Source organism: Octopus sinensis, linkage group LG2, assembly GCF_006345805.1.
Source record: "Octopus sinensis linkage group LG2, ASM634580v1, whole genome shotgun sequence".
Classification (NCBI taxonomy): Eukaryota; Metazoa; Mollusca; class Cephalopoda; order Octopoda; family Octopodidae; genus Octopus; species Octopus sinensis.
Genome location: NC_042998.1, coordinates 128,502,250 through 128,523,243, shown reverse-complemented (window position 1 = coordinate 128,523,243; position 20,994 = coordinate 128,502,250). Strand labels below are relative to the sequence as shown.

At 31.6% G+C, this 20,994-nt stretch overlaps 1 protein-coding gene across 13 annotated transcripts in view; it reads left to right on the top strand.

Moving 5' to 3' along the window:
• Positions 1–20,994, top strand: part of LOC115230663 (myoferlin) — a 208,485-nt gene that overhangs the window by 144,230 nt on the left and 43,261 nt on the right. For all 13 annotated transcript variants that reach the window (XM_036499290.1, XM_036499279.1, XM_036499276.1 and 10 more), the window contains 16 exons: positions 607–802; positions 2,195–2,347; positions 2,669–2,809; positions 3,995–4,081; positions 5,257–5,336; positions 7,117–7,231; positions 7,899–8,001; positions 9,530–9,660; positions 10,329–10,493; positions 12,002–12,059; positions 12,953–13,030; positions 13,561–13,742; positions 15,228–15,377; positions 16,833–16,934; positions 18,544–18,705; positions 19,592–19,751. In XM_036499290.1, coding sequence (XP_036355183.1) covers positions 607–802; positions 2,195–2,347; positions 2,669–2,809; positions 3,995–4,081; positions 5,257–5,336; positions 7,117–7,231; positions 7,899–8,001; positions 9,530–9,660; positions 10,329–10,493; positions 12,002–12,059; positions 12,953–13,030; positions 13,561–13,742; positions 15,228–15,377; positions 16,833–16,934; positions 18,544–18,705; positions 19,592–19,751 — 2,063 coding nt within the window. The remainder of the gene's footprint in view (positions 1–606; positions 803–2,194; positions 2,348–2,668; positions 2,810–3,994; positions 4,082–5,256; positions 5,337–7,116; positions 7,232–7,898; positions 8,002–9,529; positions 9,661–10,328; positions 10,494–12,001; positions 12,060–12,952; positions 13,031–13,560; positions 13,743–15,227; positions 15,378–16,832; positions 16,935–18,543; positions 18,706–19,591; positions 19,752–20,994) is intronic.

Below are 20,994 nucleotides of genomic sequence, written 5' to 3'. Positions count from 1 at the left end.
ATATGTATAATTTAACATAATTAGTTTTATCTGAAAGGCAACTATATGTCTTATGAAAGATTGATTTTAATTTATTACTTTAATTGCATTGGATAACCCCTTAAAAAGTAGAGAAATTATATTTTTCTTAAAAAATGTAATTTAATATAATTTTTATTTTATTTTGTGTCCAAGTGGTTTAGATGCTGGACTAACAGTCATAAAATCATGGGTTCAGTTCCTGGACTGAGCAGAATGTTATGTCCTTGAGCAAGATACATCACTTCACATTGCTCCACCCTACTCATCTGTAAATGAATACCAGCTTGGTGTTGGTACTGCTTTTTCTCCCTTCAGCATCACATCCACCATGTTCCACTGTATATAGAGTAGGAAGGCCAAGAGAGGGTGCTTGTCTGCTCACAACTATAGAAACACCTAAAAACAATTAGCAAAAGCATAGTACATTTTATTGGATCATGTTTGTTTGCATGATATTGTAATGACATTTTTCATATTAGTGATTTGTTTAGATTTGATTCAAACTACATCTTATAAGACTAAAAGAATTTAAACTGATAACTTTTTCTTTTGTTTGTTTGAAATTGTTTCATATTTGTTTGACAGGAAACCTTTGTCACTACCCCAGTCTGGGTATCACATGGAGAATGAACTGGACAAAAACATAAGAGCCTTCAGGGAGATTGAATTGAAAGATATAACTGAAAATGCTGAACGTGTAATGAACAATGCAACAGATATCAATGAGGCACTCTCTGAGATTGAGAGTATCTTGGAGAGATTAAAAGGTTTAGCTATTGAGGTAAATTGTAAATATATTTCTTTGTAGTGTGTGTTTATTGTGTGGCAGTTTTTCAAAGTTATCTTGGATAACATTGTGAATTCTAGAACATGTGTGTATAAAATTATTCTTGCAGCAATGTTTCATCTAACAGTCATTTTCAATTTTAAAAAAAATGATTATCTTTAACATACAGTTTCAAACATTTTGGTCAGATGATTTCAAATTCCATCTTAGTATCTATGGCTATAAGAATAGAATTTTATCTTAGTAGTAACAAAGGATGTGAAGGGAATTTTTTTTTATGCCAACATATCCCATAATTCATAGAACTTTTTCATTAACCATATATAGAAGATGATGGTAAATGTCAGTTGAACTCTTCTCACTTTTGTTGCTATTTTTAAAGGGAAGTTTTGATATTCTTTCCCTTATAAACCCTATTGCAGAAGGGTGTGCATTACCTATGCCTGTTTATCAACATGAATCTTGACAAGCTGAACAGTAGTTTATGTATACATAGAAGAGGAAAGGGTCTTGTAGAGGAATGAAAGACTGCATAAACTGTTTGGCAGGAAGTTTAGCAAATAACCCACAAATCTGGTTTAATGGATACTTGACCTGAGGGCTAATCCATTAGCCCTCAGGTCAGACCTTTCATCTAATATTTTTCATCGATGATCAACCTGTTGCTGTTTTAGGGCATTTCATATCTAAGGAGAAGGCCTGACTTCTTATTCCTATCCAATCAAGTGACCAAATAGAGAGATCCACCTCAATCTCTACTGTCTTGGTGATGTTGTTAACTAGTTCTAAAGACACTAACACTAGCAGTATTCATGGAAATTCTTTGGTCCATTTTGTGGTACATCATCAGCCATAAACATCTCCCCATTCAGTAATAATATCATGTAATTTCTTTCATAACCCTTTAATTGATTTCTAAGAAATCTTCTATTCTCTTCTATCAAGTATTCTCACTTCAAGCCTGTTTTCTCATTCTGGATTTTGCAAAATATTCTTGCCTGTCATCATCATTCATACTTTTGCCTTTATTTTTGGTTTACTGCTCTCATTCTTTCTCTATAGACACACACACAGCGAGCTAATTGTCATCAATGTGTGTGTGTGTGCAACTAGTGTTTGAATATCTCTCTCTTGCACACTCTTTTGCCATCCTTTTTCAAGGAAGTGACAGTGTTTTTACATTACAGGAATCTATCATAACATTTTAATATAATAGATTAGTTTACTATTGAGTGGATCAGTAATAAAACTCAACTTATTTCATGTGCCTCAGGTGCAAGATCTAAAATATCAATGCCATAGTAGAAAAGTGGACTATAAAATGTCTTTTGAGAATGATGTTATTTGTTAAATATTCCATTGTAAACAAATTTTTTTTTTTTTTAGCCACAAAACAGCATGCCTGATGTCATCATTTGGATGATCAGTGGAGAGAAAAGGATTGCTTATTTCAGAATTCCTGCTTACGAGTTGCTTTATTCTGATAACCCTAATTACATTGGCCGCCAGTGTGGTAAAGTACAGTCTATCCAACTGAGAGTAAGTTGAAAAATGTCTTACAACATGAAAATTTAACCAATGAAACATTATGTTCTTAATCTATTAATTAATTTCTAATTGAGGTTTTAATTTTGGGAATTCAGTTTTATTCTTTAATTTAAAGAAATTTGGTTAGAATATTTTTCTATGAAATATTTACCAGCTTCTTCAGAAATTATAAAACAAAATTATAGCTTGCTTGGTAACTTATTTTTTACTTCAACACTTTCCAAATTCTAGGTAAAGTTTTAAGTCTAGCGTGAGTTTAAAGTAAAACATCATTTATTATTTTTTCTTTTTCTCTTTCTTTTATTTTCTTAGTATCCTGGGCTGAAAGCACAGAAAGAAAAATATAACATACCTGCTTTGATCCGTGTGAAACTGTGGCTTGGTCTTTCAAAACAGGAAAAGGAGTGGCATAATATCCAAACTGAAGGCGAACTTGCTGTTTTTGCTGAAACTGTAAGTTTTGACCTGTTAGAATATTCATTGTTGTTGACAATGGTTTTTGATAGTCATTAGTAGATTCTTTCACAAGTTTCAATCTTTGAATTGTACCTATACTGGGAGACTGATCTTCAAGTATTGTCAATTATATTAATCACAGTATTACTTTGTTGAGTACATTTTTGGTAATATCATAAGAGATGAAAGGCAATGTTAAGCATTGTGCAGAGACAAAAATAGTTACTACAAGACAAATTTAATTTGGTCATCCTTGCTGATACACACACACACACATAAAGATTCTATCATGGTTCACATTGATCAAATTTCACTTAAGGTTTTGGTTGACCTGGGGCTATTGTAGAAGACAGCTCAAAGTGCTGTGCTGTGGAATTAAACTCAGAACCACATGGTTACAAAGAGACAGAGACCTTCTTAAAAATGCACCATGCTTCCACATGAAAATGAAATAAGTTGTTGTATACAAGGGATCAGATAAGAAATAAAGTTTCAATGTTCAGAATATTTTAAAGATAAATTATACAAATATAGCTTTTCAGTTTTAATCTTACTTAAATTTATGACTTAACTCTTTTGCTTGTCCAAAGCATCTTCATAAATTTGTCCTAAATGTCCTTGCTTGTTATCAGATTTTTAATTTCATATTTTCTGAGTAATATAAAGCTCTCCTTTCATAAGTTCCAAGTTACTTTGGTAGTTCAAAAAAAATTTTGAAATGTGTGTGTATAAGATACATGAACACCAAGGAAATATGTCTTGTGTATCACATATGATATACAGGACTAGCAAAGTGTTAACATTTAAAAATTTACATTGATCAATTTGGCTTACCTTTCCAATTGTAATAATCTACTAAAAGATGGTAGAAATATGTTAGTAGACATTGTAATGCTGGACTAAATACTTGCTTTAAAGAATGTATTTTTGTACTTCCATCTTTTGAGACCAAATTCTGCTGGAATGAAGTTTTCATTTCACCCCTTTGTAATCAAAGTGCCACTAATATTTGGAACCATTGACTAGATAACATCTTCCCTAGTCACTGTTCCACAAAGTTTTGATTAGTAGTATGTAAATTTATATGATTGCTTTTCAAAGGAATGTTTACCGTGTAGTTAGAAGTTTGAATAAAAGTTAGCATTTTTTTAAAGATATTTTATGAAACATTTTATTTTGTAGTATGAAAATCAAGTCAGCATCCTTGGGTCCTGGACTGATAAAAGCCCAACCATGACTAGACCAAAATTTTCAGATATTCAAGGAAAAGTAAGTTATTTTAGTTGTTGTTGTTGTTGTTCGGCTCCCAAGTAACCCTGGATTGAGAAGACCTATTAAAAGGCTGTTTCAATCACTGTCTTATCTGTTATCAATCCATCATTTTTCTACACAGCATATCCAGGCTACATGATCCAATGTCTTTCCTTTATTTTTAAATGATAGTGTGATTTGTGAAGTGAGAATGATTCTGCTGCTATTTCTTGATGGTTGAGTGACCAAGTACAAACTCTCTCATTGGGTCATGCATAGGCACATTAATGTTGATTTCAAATTTTGGCAAAAGGCCAACAATTCCAGGGGAGTGGGTAAGTTGATTATATATTAACCCCAGTACTCAACTGGTACTTATTGTATCAACCCTGAAAGGATGAAAGACAAACTCAGAACATAAAAATGGACAAAATGTTGCTAAGCATTTTGCCCAGTGTAATAATGATTCTGTCTGCTAACAATCACATTAATATTAAGTTTTGAAGACTAAAATTTCTGCCTGAACAATTACATTTAGATCCAAGATTTCCCTCAGTCAGATTTATTTCAGAATATTTACAATATTTACTGTTTGCAAACAAAACAAAATTGAAATTTTCAATTGATTTGATTTGGTTTAAATTCAATATAACACAGCTGAAATAAATTGTGATAAATGTTTTGTTTTTTTTATTTAAAAAAAATTCTTGATATCCTATATAAAAAAATGTACTTTTAATATCCTTTTAAAAATTACAGATACATAGCTCTTCAACTATATGTTTATGGAACCCCTGAAGAACTCTTTGGGATCATTAGTTAGCTTTAATGTGAATATTAAATCACTACATGAATAGCATATAAGTTTATGGTGATTTGCATTCTTAGGGGATTTGGCCAGCAGTTAAGTATAGAGAAACCCATAGAATTTAGTGTGTTGTTCTGAGACACTGCAACACATGACAGATTTTTAATTTAAGACCTGTGACGTGGTAGCCAGTGTCTTATGTATAATGCTGTTTCACTTGATATCAAGTTTATTTTATGCCATTGTTATGATTATAGTGTTATCAATAGACTGTCTAGCATTTAAAGATAAATAGCAAAACTTTGGGGAAAAACTGAAGTAAATTTTATCATCCAAATTCTTTAAGGCATTTCTAATTAGAAATATATGGTCTATTTTGGTTTAGTTAAATCTGAAGAAGGAATATTTCACCCCCCCAAACGGATGGCAATGGGATGGTGACTGGTACATTAGCCAGGAACTCAGGTAAGTAACTTTTTTTACTTTAATTTTACATGAATGAGAATTCAGGTTTTCACATTTCTTCAATTTATCTTTGATTAAATACTGGAAATTCATTCTAACTTTGAATATAGTTTTTTTCTTCTCATATACAATGCAGCATTATAGTAATAGTTGCTAAGGCAGATTGTATCAGCTTTGATAGTGGTTTACCATTCCCCTGACTACCATCAAGATACTCAGTTTTTTTAATTTCTCAGAGCTGCATCAAAGAAAACAGTCTCCTATGTTTTCATTACTGGTGATTTCAACTACTCAGAGATTGATTGAGAAATCTTTCACTGACTGCAAAGTGCAAATAATTTCCTTGATTTAGTGCTAGGTTTGAACTGATCCCAAGTAATTACCTCCATCATGAGAAGTAACAACACTTTGGATCCGCTATTTACCACACCTCCTGAAACTCTGATTGGCACCACTCTTATTGACAGAAAGAAAAACTGCCACCACTACCAGCCAACTACTTGCTTTGATTGGAACACTCACTGTACTGAATTACAGGGCCTGAACTGAACTGAATTGAATTTTACTACTCTAGAGATGTCAATACCCTCCTTCAACACATCATCAATTCAATATGAAATGCTTTATTACATTGGAATCTACAAAAGCACAATTTGGGAGAGTGCAACAGTTTACCTTACCAGGACAGAAGATACTGAACATGAATACAGATTACTTTGCATAGAGGATAATAGAAGACACAACAGAGTAACCAAACATATCAAGTAAATGATTGGAAAGATATTACTTAAATTTAAACCCTATGTAGCAACCAACCTGGATAACAAAGTATTCTGGAAATATGTTTACTTGAAACAGAGGCCTCACTCTGTTGTTGGGCCCCTCTGCATTTCCCCACACAAGTCAGATTAGTGATGTTCCCAAAAAGTGTACTATGACTATTGCCAAATACAATGTTGGCATTTTTACTGTAAAATTCTTCACTACTCCTGGCACCAAATTCCATAACATCTGTTGAATTTACCCCTGCAGTGCCTCAACACCACCTCAAGTACATGCACATCTGTCTCCTCTGATCTTAATGGTGTTACTTGTCTGCTTCTCAAACATGATGACCTCTTTCTACTGCACCTACTTTCACTCATCTCCCAATTCTGACTTAATAACATCAGCTAAATCACATATGGCAGTTCATGGGTGGATGTCACCTGTCTGAAATTTGTCAAAGCTTTTAATTTTGTGCCACATAAATGACTTGTAGCAAAGCTCTTTGCAATAGGTATGACAGCTAATTCTTTATAATTGGTTGAAATTTTTCATTCTCATTCATAAAGAGGTAGTTACACTACTAGGATGACATTTTGAACCCTATCTGATGACATCTGCAGTCCAACAGAATCAGTCCTTGGTCCTCTGTTTCTGGTTGCTTATATAAATAAAGTAGTTACCTACTTGAAGTTAAAATATTTATTGTGTTAAAATATGCTGTATCTTGAGATTTAAAAAATGGCACTTATAAGCTATAGATCTTTCTTGCAATGTGACCTGGACACATCACATTGACAAAGATTGCTGACTGAAAGTGCACTACTATGCATTTATGGAGTTAAAAAAATAAAAAAAATAAATAAAAAACACAGAATTTACCTCCTCCCTTTACAAACCCAACCTTAAAAAGTCTGCTGGTGAACATGGCCTAGACACTATTGTCAACATTGATCTACATAGTTTGTATCCTTATATTTTAGTCTCACATTTTTTTTTCTCCTCAATTATACAGCCTCATGTTTGATAAAGATGCTGGTCACCGCAACTATCTAGAAGAGGTTTATGAAAACCAATACAGACTTCCTCGGGGTACTTGGGGACCAATGAAACAAGCATGGAGTGATGTGGTAATATATCGTTTTTTATTACTTAAACTGTCACTGAGATTCAAGGAATATGTTGTTTAAATTTGGCTAAAATTGGTATTTGACTAGCTAGTGCTCATTTCAATCAGAAAAAAATTAAAAGATTTAAAGTGAGATACATTAGTGGATTATGATGAAGGAAAAAGAATGAAATGTTTAATGCAAAGTCCTTTGTCAAAATAGAATTTTAAGACAAGTTTTCTTTTACCAGACTACTGGCATTTTAGACTCCATTTTTCTTGATGCATTATTTCAATCATTTATCATTAATTAGTTAGACTCTTTTTATTATCTTCCTATCTTTAAATAATGCAACTTTTATTAATATTCATCAAAGGTGATGTTGCATACTTTTTCTTTTACCTTCCTAATGAAGAAAACTGTCCAGAGAATTACATTTTCCATAGTGTACCAACTTTTGAGATTTTTAATAATGTAACCCAAGTCAGCATGAAAACATTGACATATACAAGTGAGATTCTGAAAACAAATACATGCTTCCTTGTTTGAGGTTCTATTTAACAGAATATAGACTTCATTTTAAACAACTATAGCAACTGAAAAGCTATTATTCATAAATTTGCTCTCAGAATGTATAGTTGTCTTGTTAAAATGATTCACGTCATCTGAATGTGATCCCCTTTTTCAGAAAGGAGATGTTATGCCATCTAAAGATGAAACCAAACTCCCAGAAGGATGGAAATGGGATGACGACTGGAAAATTGATTTAAGCAGAGCTGTAGATGAAGAGGGTAAGAAATTATTTCATTGCAATTATTTTTTTAATCTTTTAACTGAATAAAGTATTTATAACTATTGCATCAAATACAAAAATCATCTAGTTGTGAAGAAAAACCTAAAACATTATTTAATTTAGTATAGGACAATATGTTCAGGAAAGAGTTCTGTGCAATAAACCTGTCTTACACAAGTGAACTGATGATAGAATGATAGGTTCCAAAAATTCATTGATTTTAGTAGTTTATTGAACAATGGAAAAATTTACCTGTTTTCAATGTGTTGGAAAAATTAATCCAGAAAATAGTGTAAGTATGGCTTGTAGAGAACTAATTAAATTAAAAGATGGAGTTCCCTAAGTATTAACTTTACTTTCTACCTGTCCTTAAAAAAAGACAAAACATTAAAGGAAGAAACTTACCTAAGGGAACAAATTTAAGTAAGTTAAATATTTGGTTTGAATAATGGTTTTCTATTTAAAAACTGATCAATAGATTGTAGTTATTTTTAAAATAAAATACCTTTACATATGTGTCCTGACAAAAAGAAATCGCCTTAGTTTTTAAAGATGCTGTCTTATCCCATTATATAAAAAAAAAAACTTATAACGTTATATAATTTAAAATCAGACTATATGTGCAGGAAAGAGTATTGTGTGATAAACCTGTTTAACAGAAGCCAACTAACAATAGAATAAAATTTTAGAAGGTTCCAAAAATTCAGTGACAAGGAACGCCATCTTTTAGTTCAGTTAGTTCTCTGCAGGTCACACTAACTATTTTCTGGATGAATTTTTCCAATACATTGAACAGGTAAATTTTTCTAATTGCTCCAGCAATTTGTATGCAGAACTATTCTATCCTACTACAATAGTAGGTGCAGAGGACCATTAAGCTTAGCATATAATTAGGTTTCATTTGTCATAGCATTTTAGTGTGTGTAATGTGGCATTGTTGTGCAACTAATTAGATTATTCATAAGCTATATATCTATATCTATGTGTGTGTGTGTGTATATATAAATATATAAACTGAAATTTTTTTGATACCCAACAGTCCAAGACTGCCCATGGAGCTAGGATACAAACTTCCTATTTTAAATTGACCTAAATTAAAACCATCCATCAAAATTTCATGCTAATTTATGTTCCAAACTCCAGTTTCATAATAATAAAATTATTTTACTAAATTCCTCAATATTACCAAAATTAATTAAAATAAAGTTAATGTGTTTTAACAGGGATTTGGTAACAAAAGGATTAAGAGGTTGGGCTACTAATGACATGATCATAAATTCAAATCTTAAAATAAATGTAACCCTCCTGCCTTAGGAATATACTTCTATTTGTACCAGTTGATCTGCCTGAAAAATAGGCACTATTTTGTAATAAAGTGGTTAGGTACAGTAACAGCATCTAACTTCAAAATTATTCAGGTAGCAAATATTCTAATTCCTTATTAGTATGGGAAAAAATGTAAAAATATGCATGTATTGCTCGTTTAAATAAATAAAATTTTCCTTATTTATCATTTCATTTACCAGGCTTTGAATACTGTGTTGAGGCTACAATGGGAGGTTATGGTCCTGTTCAGAAAAACTATCATCTCTGCAGACGTCGTCGCTGGGTCAGATCAAGAAAATTAGTGGTTGATGAAAAGGCAAAGCAAAAAAAGGTATTTACTTGAAACTGTTTTCATATTTTACTAGAATAATATACCAGTCAAATACTGGGTTAGTTTAATTAACTATGCCCTCCTAAATACATGGTCTTCTGTCTATGCTAGAAATCAGTATCATAATCTGATATTAATAATTAATCTGAGATATGTTAAGTCAAATATTTTATTTGCATTGAAGAATAAATGTTTAATTTATTACATGTTCATATGTAAAACAAAACTTAAATACTGTATTTTTTAAAAATTCAAAATATAAGGTACTTTGGGTGTTAGGTACAGAACAGACTTGGAGAAATTATGGAAGTTTGCCAGAACCCAAAAAGCCTTGAAATATCAATCAGAAATTGAGGTTTACTTAGAGATTCTTATTCCTGGATATGGTTTATGTATTGCCTGATGATTCCATAATGTGATCATAAATGGGAGACAGAGCTTGAACGTGGGTGGACAATTGTAATAGAAATAAGTTGAAGACTGGCACTTCTATAACCACAAATGAATCTACAATTGCAACATTTAAATTTAATTTTCCTAAACAATGTTTTTTTTTCATTATTTTAAATAGGAGTAGTCGTATGTATGTAGTATGTTGTTTTTTTGGGGTTTTTTTGAAACCTTGTTTTTTTCTTTCTTTTTACCTTTAAACTATCTATTATTTTCAGGAAAAACTTGAAAAACAAGCAGCTGAAGGTTGGGAATATGCCCCATTGTTCAGCATGAAGTTCCATGCCAAGGAACGTAAGATGGATCTTGTCAGACGCAGAAGATGGCATAGAAAAATGATATCAAAAGGAATTGGTGGAGCATGTTTCTTTAGAGTAGCTGAGGTAAAGACATTTTTTATTGTTTCAGTTCTTTTTTCAATTGTAAGTAAAGGGCTAAGATGTATTTGTATCAGTTTAATATAATGTTGATGAAAATGAACTTTCTCAAAACTTATTATAATGGTTTGAGTATGACCTGTTGTGAGTGCAATAAGAATGTTTACCATAGTAACTTTGGTAAATGACGAAGGTATTGGAACAGTTGAGGTGAGTTAGTTGTTTATTACCAGGAAGATCACTGTAAGTGAATAACAGTGTAACAATTTTTTTTTTTTGTCTTTGGTTAGTAAGTGTTATTTCTTATTTGCTTCAAAGAAATCAAAGGAAATGACTACTATTCCCTTAAAACTTTGCTCTTGTGACTTCGACATCAATGTTTTGAAACTGACCTATTTTCCATTACATTTCGGACAGATTCAGTTGCTGAAGCAGAAATATCATTATATCAAATATTCTGCTCATTACCACAGATATGCTTGTCAGTTACTTGATTTTAACCACTTGAGTGTGTTCCTTAGTGGCTGACAATATGTACATCTTTGAGCAGGAGTAGTAGATTGAGAGGGATTCTTTGGAGTTTGAATAAATGTAATAAAAGCAAAGTTTGAAAGAATTTTTAGTCATTTTTCATACTCTCTAAGGGTAAGCAAATAGGAAATAACCCAAGGTCAAAAATTGTGTCACACAGTGTAATTGAAGTACCATGAATGGTTGTGACACTAATTTGAAGAAAGTTTAAATAAATATACACTAAGTAAAACAGTTTAATCTTAATGAAGAGTTTAAGTTGCATACTAAGTGAAGGTACTGACAGTATTCTTATTAAAATCTTCCTTCAGCAATGTGTCCTTACTCTGAATAAAAGCATATTACTTTACTTACATTAAGGAACTAAGCTGAAAAATAAATCTTTCTTCTATCACTTAGTTCAATATTTAATCTTAATTTTCAGTGTTTCTCATATAGCTTCATATTACCAAAGCTAATTTTAACCTGTGTAAAGTAGTTGAAAAATAAGATTTGGTGTTTAAAGGTCATGAAATTAAACTTTGCTACAATGATTTTATTTGAAATGTAAGGTATGCCTTTCATAAATAAACTTACAATTTTTCGTTCACTGTGAAAATTAAACATCACAGCTTTTTATCTATATGGGAAGAAAAAGTAGAATTAATTTGACTAGTTTCTAATATTGTTAGTTCTTCATTAGTAAAATGTCAAAGAGAGATTTGTATACACTATAATGAATACAAATGAGAAATGTTTCACTGGTTAGTGTAATTTGGATTACAATGCATGTTTTATCATGAATTAATTTATAATGCACTATGCAACAATTTTGGATAATTTGTAATGTAGGGTAGACTGTTTTCTATGAACATGCAATTTCAGTCTGTGCAGCAAATAAACAAAATGGTTATGCCACACACTCTCCCTCCCTCTTTTTCTCTCTTTCTCTCTCTCTCAATTTGTACAAATTATATTTTTATTTTTTTTCCTTTGTGTTATAGGATGACTCTGACAAAGAAGTTGGTATGATATCACCACGAATGTTTCTTACATTTGGGGGTAAATATTTTTAATAGTTTTCTTTTTTTTTTCTTTTACAACTATCTAATTGCTGTTAAGTCCATGTATAATATACTACTATATGTAACACTCGCCTCAGATTTGGTCCTTAATTGGTCTTAGTAGGTAGGAAAAAAATTTTACAGTCTGTGGCATTAGGCTGAAAAAATGCAGCTAAGCACTAGACAAATTTCATCTTCTGTTACTCAAAGTTCAAATGCTGTTGAAGTCAGCTTTGCCTTTCATCTATACAGGGTCAAGGAAATAAATACTAGCCAAGCACTGAGATCAATGTAATTGACAGACACCTTCCCAGAAAGGATTATATATTGAGGTTAATTTGATCTGTCCACAACTTTTATGATATTTAAAGCCATTTAATAAACTTGGTTTGGGAATAATTTGCATTTCATATTTCTTGGTTTGGGAATACTTTGCGTTTCATATTTCTAAAACTAATGTGCCATGGTGTCATAAAATATTAATTTCTTAAAGTATTTCCTATACATATATTTAATTACACATTTCATGAGCCACAAAAAAAATCAAAGGATTTGTATTTAAATCAAGCTTTTGATAACTTTAACCAAAGGATAAACAGCTCTAAAGTGCAATAAAAAAGTTTAGACCCTATTTTCTACGGGTGGTTTATAACTGGTATTTAAGCTTTAATGCAGAAGTCCCAGGACTTTAAACAAACAACCCCTACTTATATATATATTGCCTATTGTACATAAATTATGAATTTAAAGGATCTATATATTCTTCACAAAAGTTGTATTTTATTCAAAATACTGGAAAGATGTATTTTTATTATCATTGATTGTTAAAATAAATATTTTGTAATTAAAAAATGTATATTTAAAATGAATTCTTGATATTTTTGTTTCCAGAACCTCAAATTTATCAGCTTCGAGCTTACTTGTACCAAGCTAGAGATCTTGCAGCTGCTGATGATTCTGGTCTTTCAGGTACTGCCTTCATCTTGACAAATATAAATTAATATGTCATTGTACTATTTTCAGATCGACTACCCCAATTTAACTAATAAAAAAGGAATTTTCTTGACTCTGATTTAAAGCTTATATGTTAATCATACTATTAGTGTACTTAACTCTAACCATTATAAGTAAAGTTGATTTCTTCCAACAAAAATTTAAATAAAATTTTCCACTTTATTCCTTTGGCAACATTAAATACCCAGCAAATCAGTCATCATCATTTATCATCTGTCTTCCATGCTGGCATGAATTGGACAGTTTGATAGTAATTGGCAAGTCAAAAAACTATGCCAAGCCCTACTATCTGCTTGGGTTTAATTTTTGTTGTGGTATGCCCTTCCTAATATGTGTAAGAATCTGCTGTGTTTGTATTAGCATAGTTTGATGTCAGATTGTAGCCCCTGCAGCCAATCCATTCTAGCCTGGAAAGGTAGACAATGAAATAAGTACAACAGTCGACAGATCTTAACTATGAAAGTTTTTTTTTTCTTTTCTTTCAGATCCTTTTGCAAGAGTATCATTCCTTAAACAAAGTATGGTCACTGAACCATTTAAGAAATCACTTTGTCCAACCTGGGACCAGACCTTGATCTTTGAGCAATTAGAAATCTATGGTAATCCTCAGAATCTAGAAATGCAACCTCCAGATATCTTTATGGAGATTTTTGACCATGACATGTTTGTAAGTACTTAAATTTTTGCTTGCAAGATCATTTTGACTTCACACCTTTATCAGAATGAATGAATCATACATTTCCATTTTTCAAAAGTATTTTGGGAATTAGTGAAAATTTTCTACTTTATATTATATACTACTATATCATTTGGCTTGTTTGGTACCCAGCTATTTAATATATAACTATTGTTTAATATCAAGAACTAAAACAAAAGCACTACTTCTTACCAGATTTTCCTTTAAAATAATATTTCTTAATTTTTAGAGACAGTATAAAGTCAGATTTCTAAATGTCTTGCAGTTATACTTTGCAATTTTTTAAGAAGATAATGGGAAAGTATTTCATTATTGATCATAGTTTGGCAAAGTTGATATAATTTTTATTATAAAAACATATTTAATAGATTTCTGACTTTAATGATTCAAGTCCATTTAAATTTCCAAAAATAAATCAAATGGAAATTGTAGTTGTGAGCCCCGTGCCGGTAACATGTAAAAAGCACCATCCAACTGTGGCTAATGCCAAGTCAAGTACATCAACATCAGCAATATCAAAATCAAATCAAATGGAAATTGTAGTAAGCCCCATGCCAGTAGCACGTAAAAAGCACCATCTGAACGTGGTCGATGCCAGTGCCGCCTTGACTGGCTTCCATGCCGGTAGCACGTAAAAAGCACCATCCGATCATGGTCGATTCCAGCTCCCCTAGCCCCTTGTGCCAGTGGCACATAAAAAGCACCCACTACACCTCGGAGTGGTTGGCATTAAGAAGGGCATCTAGCTGTAGAAACACTGCCAGATCAGATTGGGGCCTGGTGCAGCCTCCTGGTTTCCCAGACCCCTGTCAAACCATCCAACCCATGCCAGCATGGAAAACGGATGTTAAATGATGATGATGATGATTAATGACTTGAGATAATTTTACTGTTTTTCTATTACTACTACTACTACTACAAATGTTTAATCTCCTGCAGCTTGATTCTTGAGCAGGCTTGCACAGCTCTGAAAATGAAATGAGGTATGCTTTAAGAAAAATTGCTCTACACTACAGATTTCAAATAAAGTAGACAAATATTTAAAATTTATTATAAATCTTGAATAGTGGGCAGAGAATTTAATTTCAGGTTTTGAAGTTTTAATATCAAATTTTTAAATATATATCAAACTTCCATGCTGCTCAAGACAAATTTTGTAAATAAAACACAAGCGATGTTTAGTTTTATATATATTTTGGTGAGTGGTATGCATGTCATTCTGAGGTGCCTCATGGATCAAATGTTATACAGACTTGTTGAGGTTATTTTACTTTTGGTGACAAATCTTGCTATTCAGTGTCATTTATCCTATTGCATTCGCAGAACATCATTCACTAAGAAGCCAGTATGTTCCCCACTTTTTTTATATACTAATTAAAACTTGTTAAATATATGATTTTTGACATTGCTTTATGTAAATGATTGTTGGTATCTCTAAAATTTGTTTTTCTGTAGGGCAAACCTGAATTTCTTGGCCGATCTAAAGCTAGCCCAATGGTAAAGCTTGATCCTGCTGATGCTCGAAACCCAGTTTTACAATGGTACCCTGTTTATAAGAATGAGGTTGCAAAAGGAGAAATTCTAGCTGCCTTTGAATTGTTCTTGGTAAGTATATATATATATATTTGATTAGAGGTTGTGTTAATCTCATGAATGTATGGTTTCATTAAAGTAAATACTAGTTCAATACCTAGTATTTTGGGGTAATTAATTTCTTTAAAATAATAGGTATATATAAAAACATATAGTTTATAGTCATACAAAAGAAGAAAAAGAAAACAGATTTGAAGTTAATAATTGTTTATTATTTACAACAAATTAATCATCATTCCTTACAGCTGTTTCAATTAACGCTCAGTAAATATTAAAGTTATATGATTTGAGCATATCTTCAGAAGAATCAATCTGCAAACCCCTCACCTGAACATATAACAATAGAAATCATAAACAGTATCATTCAGTCTGCTATAGTGAATAAATAACACATATAAAACATCCAAGGGTATATTTTTTCCCTCTGAAGATATTATGCTCAGGTCATATAAATTTAATATTTACTCAATATTTACTGAACATTAATTGAAACAACTGTAAGGGATGGTAATTAATTTGCTGTTAATAATAAACAATTATTAACTTACCAATCTCAATTATCTTTTTCTTCTGTTTTATATATATATATATTATATATATATATATATATATATACACACATACACACACATGTTTTGGTTGACTTGTAAAACTAAAGTGTTCAAAATGGTTCTTTTTATATTGTCAACATTAGTGTAGTACATTTGTATTGTACATAACATGAATTAAATTTGCTTTTATTCAGGTGTTATTTTTTTAGTCATTTTGAATTAGATTCATTTTTTCAGATATTTGAAATTAACTAATTTATATGCAAAGTTCAATGGTTTTATGTTCATGTGTTTCCTGAAGGAATTAGTAATGGGAAATGAAATAGTATAACTCTTACTATTGCTACTTTTAATGATTTCTTTTCCAAGACTCATTTTTTAGGAATAAGAATTAATTTTCTCAATCTCTTACATATATGTCAGTATTACATATTGGTTATTATTCACCAAAATCTTTCCACCACATTATTAACTCTTAAACACAGCTATAATTATAATTTTTCAGTTAGAAGTAAAGTTGTAGGTCTTCAATTAATTTTTTTGCTTTCTATAGTAAAGCATTCTCTCAAACAGTTTAAATAAAATTGTTCTGGCTAATAAATTAACTTCAACTTTTGATTTGAATACCAGAATTCTAGTATTTCAGCAGTTTTATTAGCCTATATCTCTGTAATGATTCACTTAAAAAGGTATGAATCCACTGAGCTTTTAAAAAAAGAAATAAGTTGTTTTACTCCCAGGCATTTGAATTGCAAGCAAAGCAGTTCCAGATGAATGATTGTAAGGAGTCGTGATGTTAGTTATACAAGTGTACAAAATATTAGTATCTTGAAGTTACTATGGATACATTAATGGAATTGGATTGAACCAGCGAAATTGTAATTGCTTCAAAACTAACTTTCTTTTCATATTTCAGATAACACCTGGTAAAGATCTTCCATTCCTACCACCAAAACGTGGAGAATTATACCAAGTTCCCAATGGTATTAGACCAGTTCTACAAAGAACTGGAATTGAGGTAAATCTATTTTCTTACTATAATGTGATATCTTACAGTTTATTTATCATGAAGTATTTACATTGTTTTGTAATCTTTTAAACAGCAATAATTATATTAAAATTTAACTTTAGTTGCATTTCACTGAATAAAATCAGTTTTTTCTACTGGATAAAATCATTTTTTTTGTACTGAATAAAATCAATTATTTCCAACATTTTGAAATATATTTACATCAAATTCATGTTCTTGTGTTGTACACCAAACTGATATTGATCTCTTTATTGATGCAAGACACATGTCTATGTACTAGCTTCTCCCTTTGTCTGTGTACCTCTCTCTTCCATACTATATTTTAAAACTTGATAAGAGATGTGAATATGAATAGCTTTCAGCATTTTATTTTGTGCTTTGCAAGGGTTCAGTCAAGTAAAAAACTTACTCACCATTGGAAGAAGAGTGATAAACTATGGTCTCATACTGTCTGTAATGGAAAGAAGATTTATTTAATAAAAATGTGCAGTGTGTGTGTTGAGCACACAAACTGCAAGTTATACTACTCCCTATGTTTTATAGGTTTTGTTGTGGCACTAAGATTTGAGTAAGCAATGAATTAAGCTACATACTATTTGGCTGAAATTAGTATTTGCTGTAGTTCAATAGCTAGAGTATCACCAGGATAGGATAGGATACTGGTATTTTGTACACCGCTGTAGAATGAATAACCAATGCAGTAAATATGAATAATATTTTACCCAATCATCATTATCATATAACGTCTGTTTTTTATGCTGGCAAGCATTGGATAGCTTGACAAGAGCTTGCAATTCAGCGGACTGTGCCTATATTATCTAAAAGCTTGTTGACTGCAAATGGAAAATTTGGTCAGCAAATGAAGCTTAAATTTTTAATTAATGTCCACGGGGTATTTGAGCTACGATGCAGAAAACTCTTTTGCAGCAACTGTTGAGTTTTAAAACCTGTAGGTTTTGGTGATACTGATTTTTCTCTAATTTAATATCTATATCAGTGATTTCTGATCCTTTATCAATGCTAATAAACCCAAAGTCATATATTTTAATCTGTAACTCATCCAGGTTATACAGTCTGATTTGTTTGATATCAGAAATCTTTCATCTGATCAATGTTCCAATTCTATTTTTGGTTTGTCTTGTTCAGCTGATTTGCTTAGAAACTCTTGTGTATTATTGGTAGAATTATTGTAAATTTGTAGTGCTTTCTGAAATTCTTTGGTCCCTAACATAATGTTATCTTGCTCATATAAAAGTAATACAGCAGCTAAAATGTTTTACTCAACAATTTCTATTTTAACTGTTGTGTTACTTTGTATAAGCAAGTGAGCAGTTAAGTTTTGTGCTTGCAATTTTGTTGTCTTCCTAGGTCTTTCATTTGCAAGGGAACTGTCTCCATTATTTGTGTTTTGAGTAATATTTATGAGTCCCATTGTTTTGAACTTTATCAATGGAAACAATGTTGATGTAATTATACTGACTTAAAATATCTTTTCACTCTAAGAACAATGATGGTGCATCGTAGAATTAATGAGATTATCTTATTCATAAGTTTTTCAATTAAAAAATTATTTAATATGTTTCTGTTTTGTTTTCAGTTTTTGGTATGGGGTGTGCGCAACATGAAGAGATTCCAGCTGTTAGAAGTAAATTCCCCTAGTATTGAATTTGAAATTGGTGGAAACACTGTTAGCTCAACTGTCATCAAAAATACCAAGAAGAATCCCAATTTCATTGAGCCTTCACTTTTCCTTTCTGTGGTATGTAGTGTTTGAACAGTTCTGTTTGCACTTTAAATCACTCATTGTAAATGTGAATCATTTTCTCCCCTAAACAATGTAACAGTAATCAGACATTAGAAATAAAACTATTTATTCTTCTGATATGCATTGTATCAGACCAAATGCAACAATGATTGACTCTTCTAAATAAGAACTAAAAATATTGACTTGTATTTTAACTTCCATACATGCGAAATTAAAATAATGTAAAGACCAGGTACTTAGATATTTCCCATCGAATGTTACACAAGTCCATACCTGCATTCAAGATTGAAGCAGATCTCTTTATATAAAATTACTTGTCATTTATAACCAACACAGTGTATAGATAGATGTAAACACCATGTTGTTATACACAATATATTTCATCAGTGACTGAGTACCTTTATATATATTAAAGATATTAACTCAGGTGCAGATGAAATCTCAATACAGGATTGAAACTAGTCTGTCTAATAGTATATATTTTTATCATCCATGAAAGTATTGGTTTAAAGGCTAGGTAATTACATCTGTCAGTGTTGGCAAAAAATCTATAGCTATATATTATTGTACAATATAGTAGTGAAACAGAACATTGTTAATAAACCAGTAATTTATTAAAATATTAACCAGTCATCAATGACTATCAGAAAAATCAAGTTTACATACTTTAGCTAGATAAACAAAGGCATTTATAAATACAATGCCTAGAGGCATGACAAAATTTCTACATTGAGTAATGAATTTCCTTCCCAGGAATCCAACAACATTTAGTGTTTAACTAAATGATGTCATCTTAAGAAGAAATCTAAGTCTTTTTCCCAGTTGTTCTATTCTTTTACTATCCATTTTAACATTGTATTACTCTTTCTGTTTCTTGTAGATGCTGCCAAAAGAAGAGCACTACATGCCTCCACTGAACATTCGTGTTAAAGACCATCGTCAGTTTGGTCGCAAACCAACAGTTGGCGTTTACACCATCAAAAGCTTAGAAAAATTCCGTCATGTTGAAATTGAACCACCTCCAGAACAATCTACTACAGGTAAGGACAACCTTTGACATTGTACTAAACTGCTTGAATTGTGTGTGTGTCTGTTTGGGATTTAGTCATTTCTTTTATTTGTTTAAGTCATTAAACTGCAACCAGGCTGGGGCACCACCTTGGAGAATTTTTAGTTGAATGCATCGTCCACCCCAGTACTTTTTTTTTTTTAAGCCTTGTACTTATTCTATCAGTCTCTTTTGCCAAATTGCTAAGTTACAGGGATATAAACACACTAACACTGGTTGTCAAGTGGTAGTGGGATGGACACGCCCATACACGACAGATTTCTTTCAGTTTCTGCATAACAAATCCACTCACAAGGCTTTGGCTGGCCCAAAGCTATCATAGAAGACACTTGCCCAAGGTGCCACACAGTGGGATTGATCCCCAGAACCATGTAGTTGGGAAGCAAGCTTTTCACTGCACATCCACTCTTTGTATATTCTCTTTTGCAATAGTTAACCTCAATTAAAAATGTCTAACTTTTTCATTTTCAGCTTAAGGAATGAATCAGCATTCATTGACTAATATATATTATACTTAATTTTCTGTTCTATTCTGTAAAGTTAATGATTTCATTCTTGGCAAATAGTAGTTTTATAACTGTAATAATTTGGTCCCTTAGTTCATAATAATTGTACCAATGCCATGTTAAAATGCACTTGTGCTGGTGTCAGGTTAAGTTGCATTTGTACCAGTGCCACATAAAATACATCTGTGCTAGTACCATGTATAAGCACTCATGCTGGTAGCACATAAAAGGTACCCAGTACACTCTGTAAAATGGTTGGTGTTAGGAAGGGTATGCAGCCAATAGAAACCATGCCAAAACAGACAATTGGAGCCTGGACAGTTCTCAGCTGGCAGCTCCTGTCAAACCATTCAACCCATGCCAGCATGGAAAACAGACATTAAACAATGATGATGATAAGTTTCATTCATGAAAAAAACTATATTCTTGTCCCTTGTTCACTAATACAAAAGAATGATAATAAAATTTTCTGGACAACATTGTTTATACAGTGGTGGCTTGTTGGTGCTTTTGGCTCAGATCATCTCTGATTGAATCAGCAGACTTATGACCCTTGTTTACAACTACATTATCTAATACATCTTTCTTTCTACCTCAGGTCTTACCCTTACTCTAAGGATAGGTCTTGGGGCAGATTTGGCTACTATTTATAGCAGATTGAGCAGTCATATAGAGACTCCTCTCATGTAAGCCTGTCTTATACAAGAT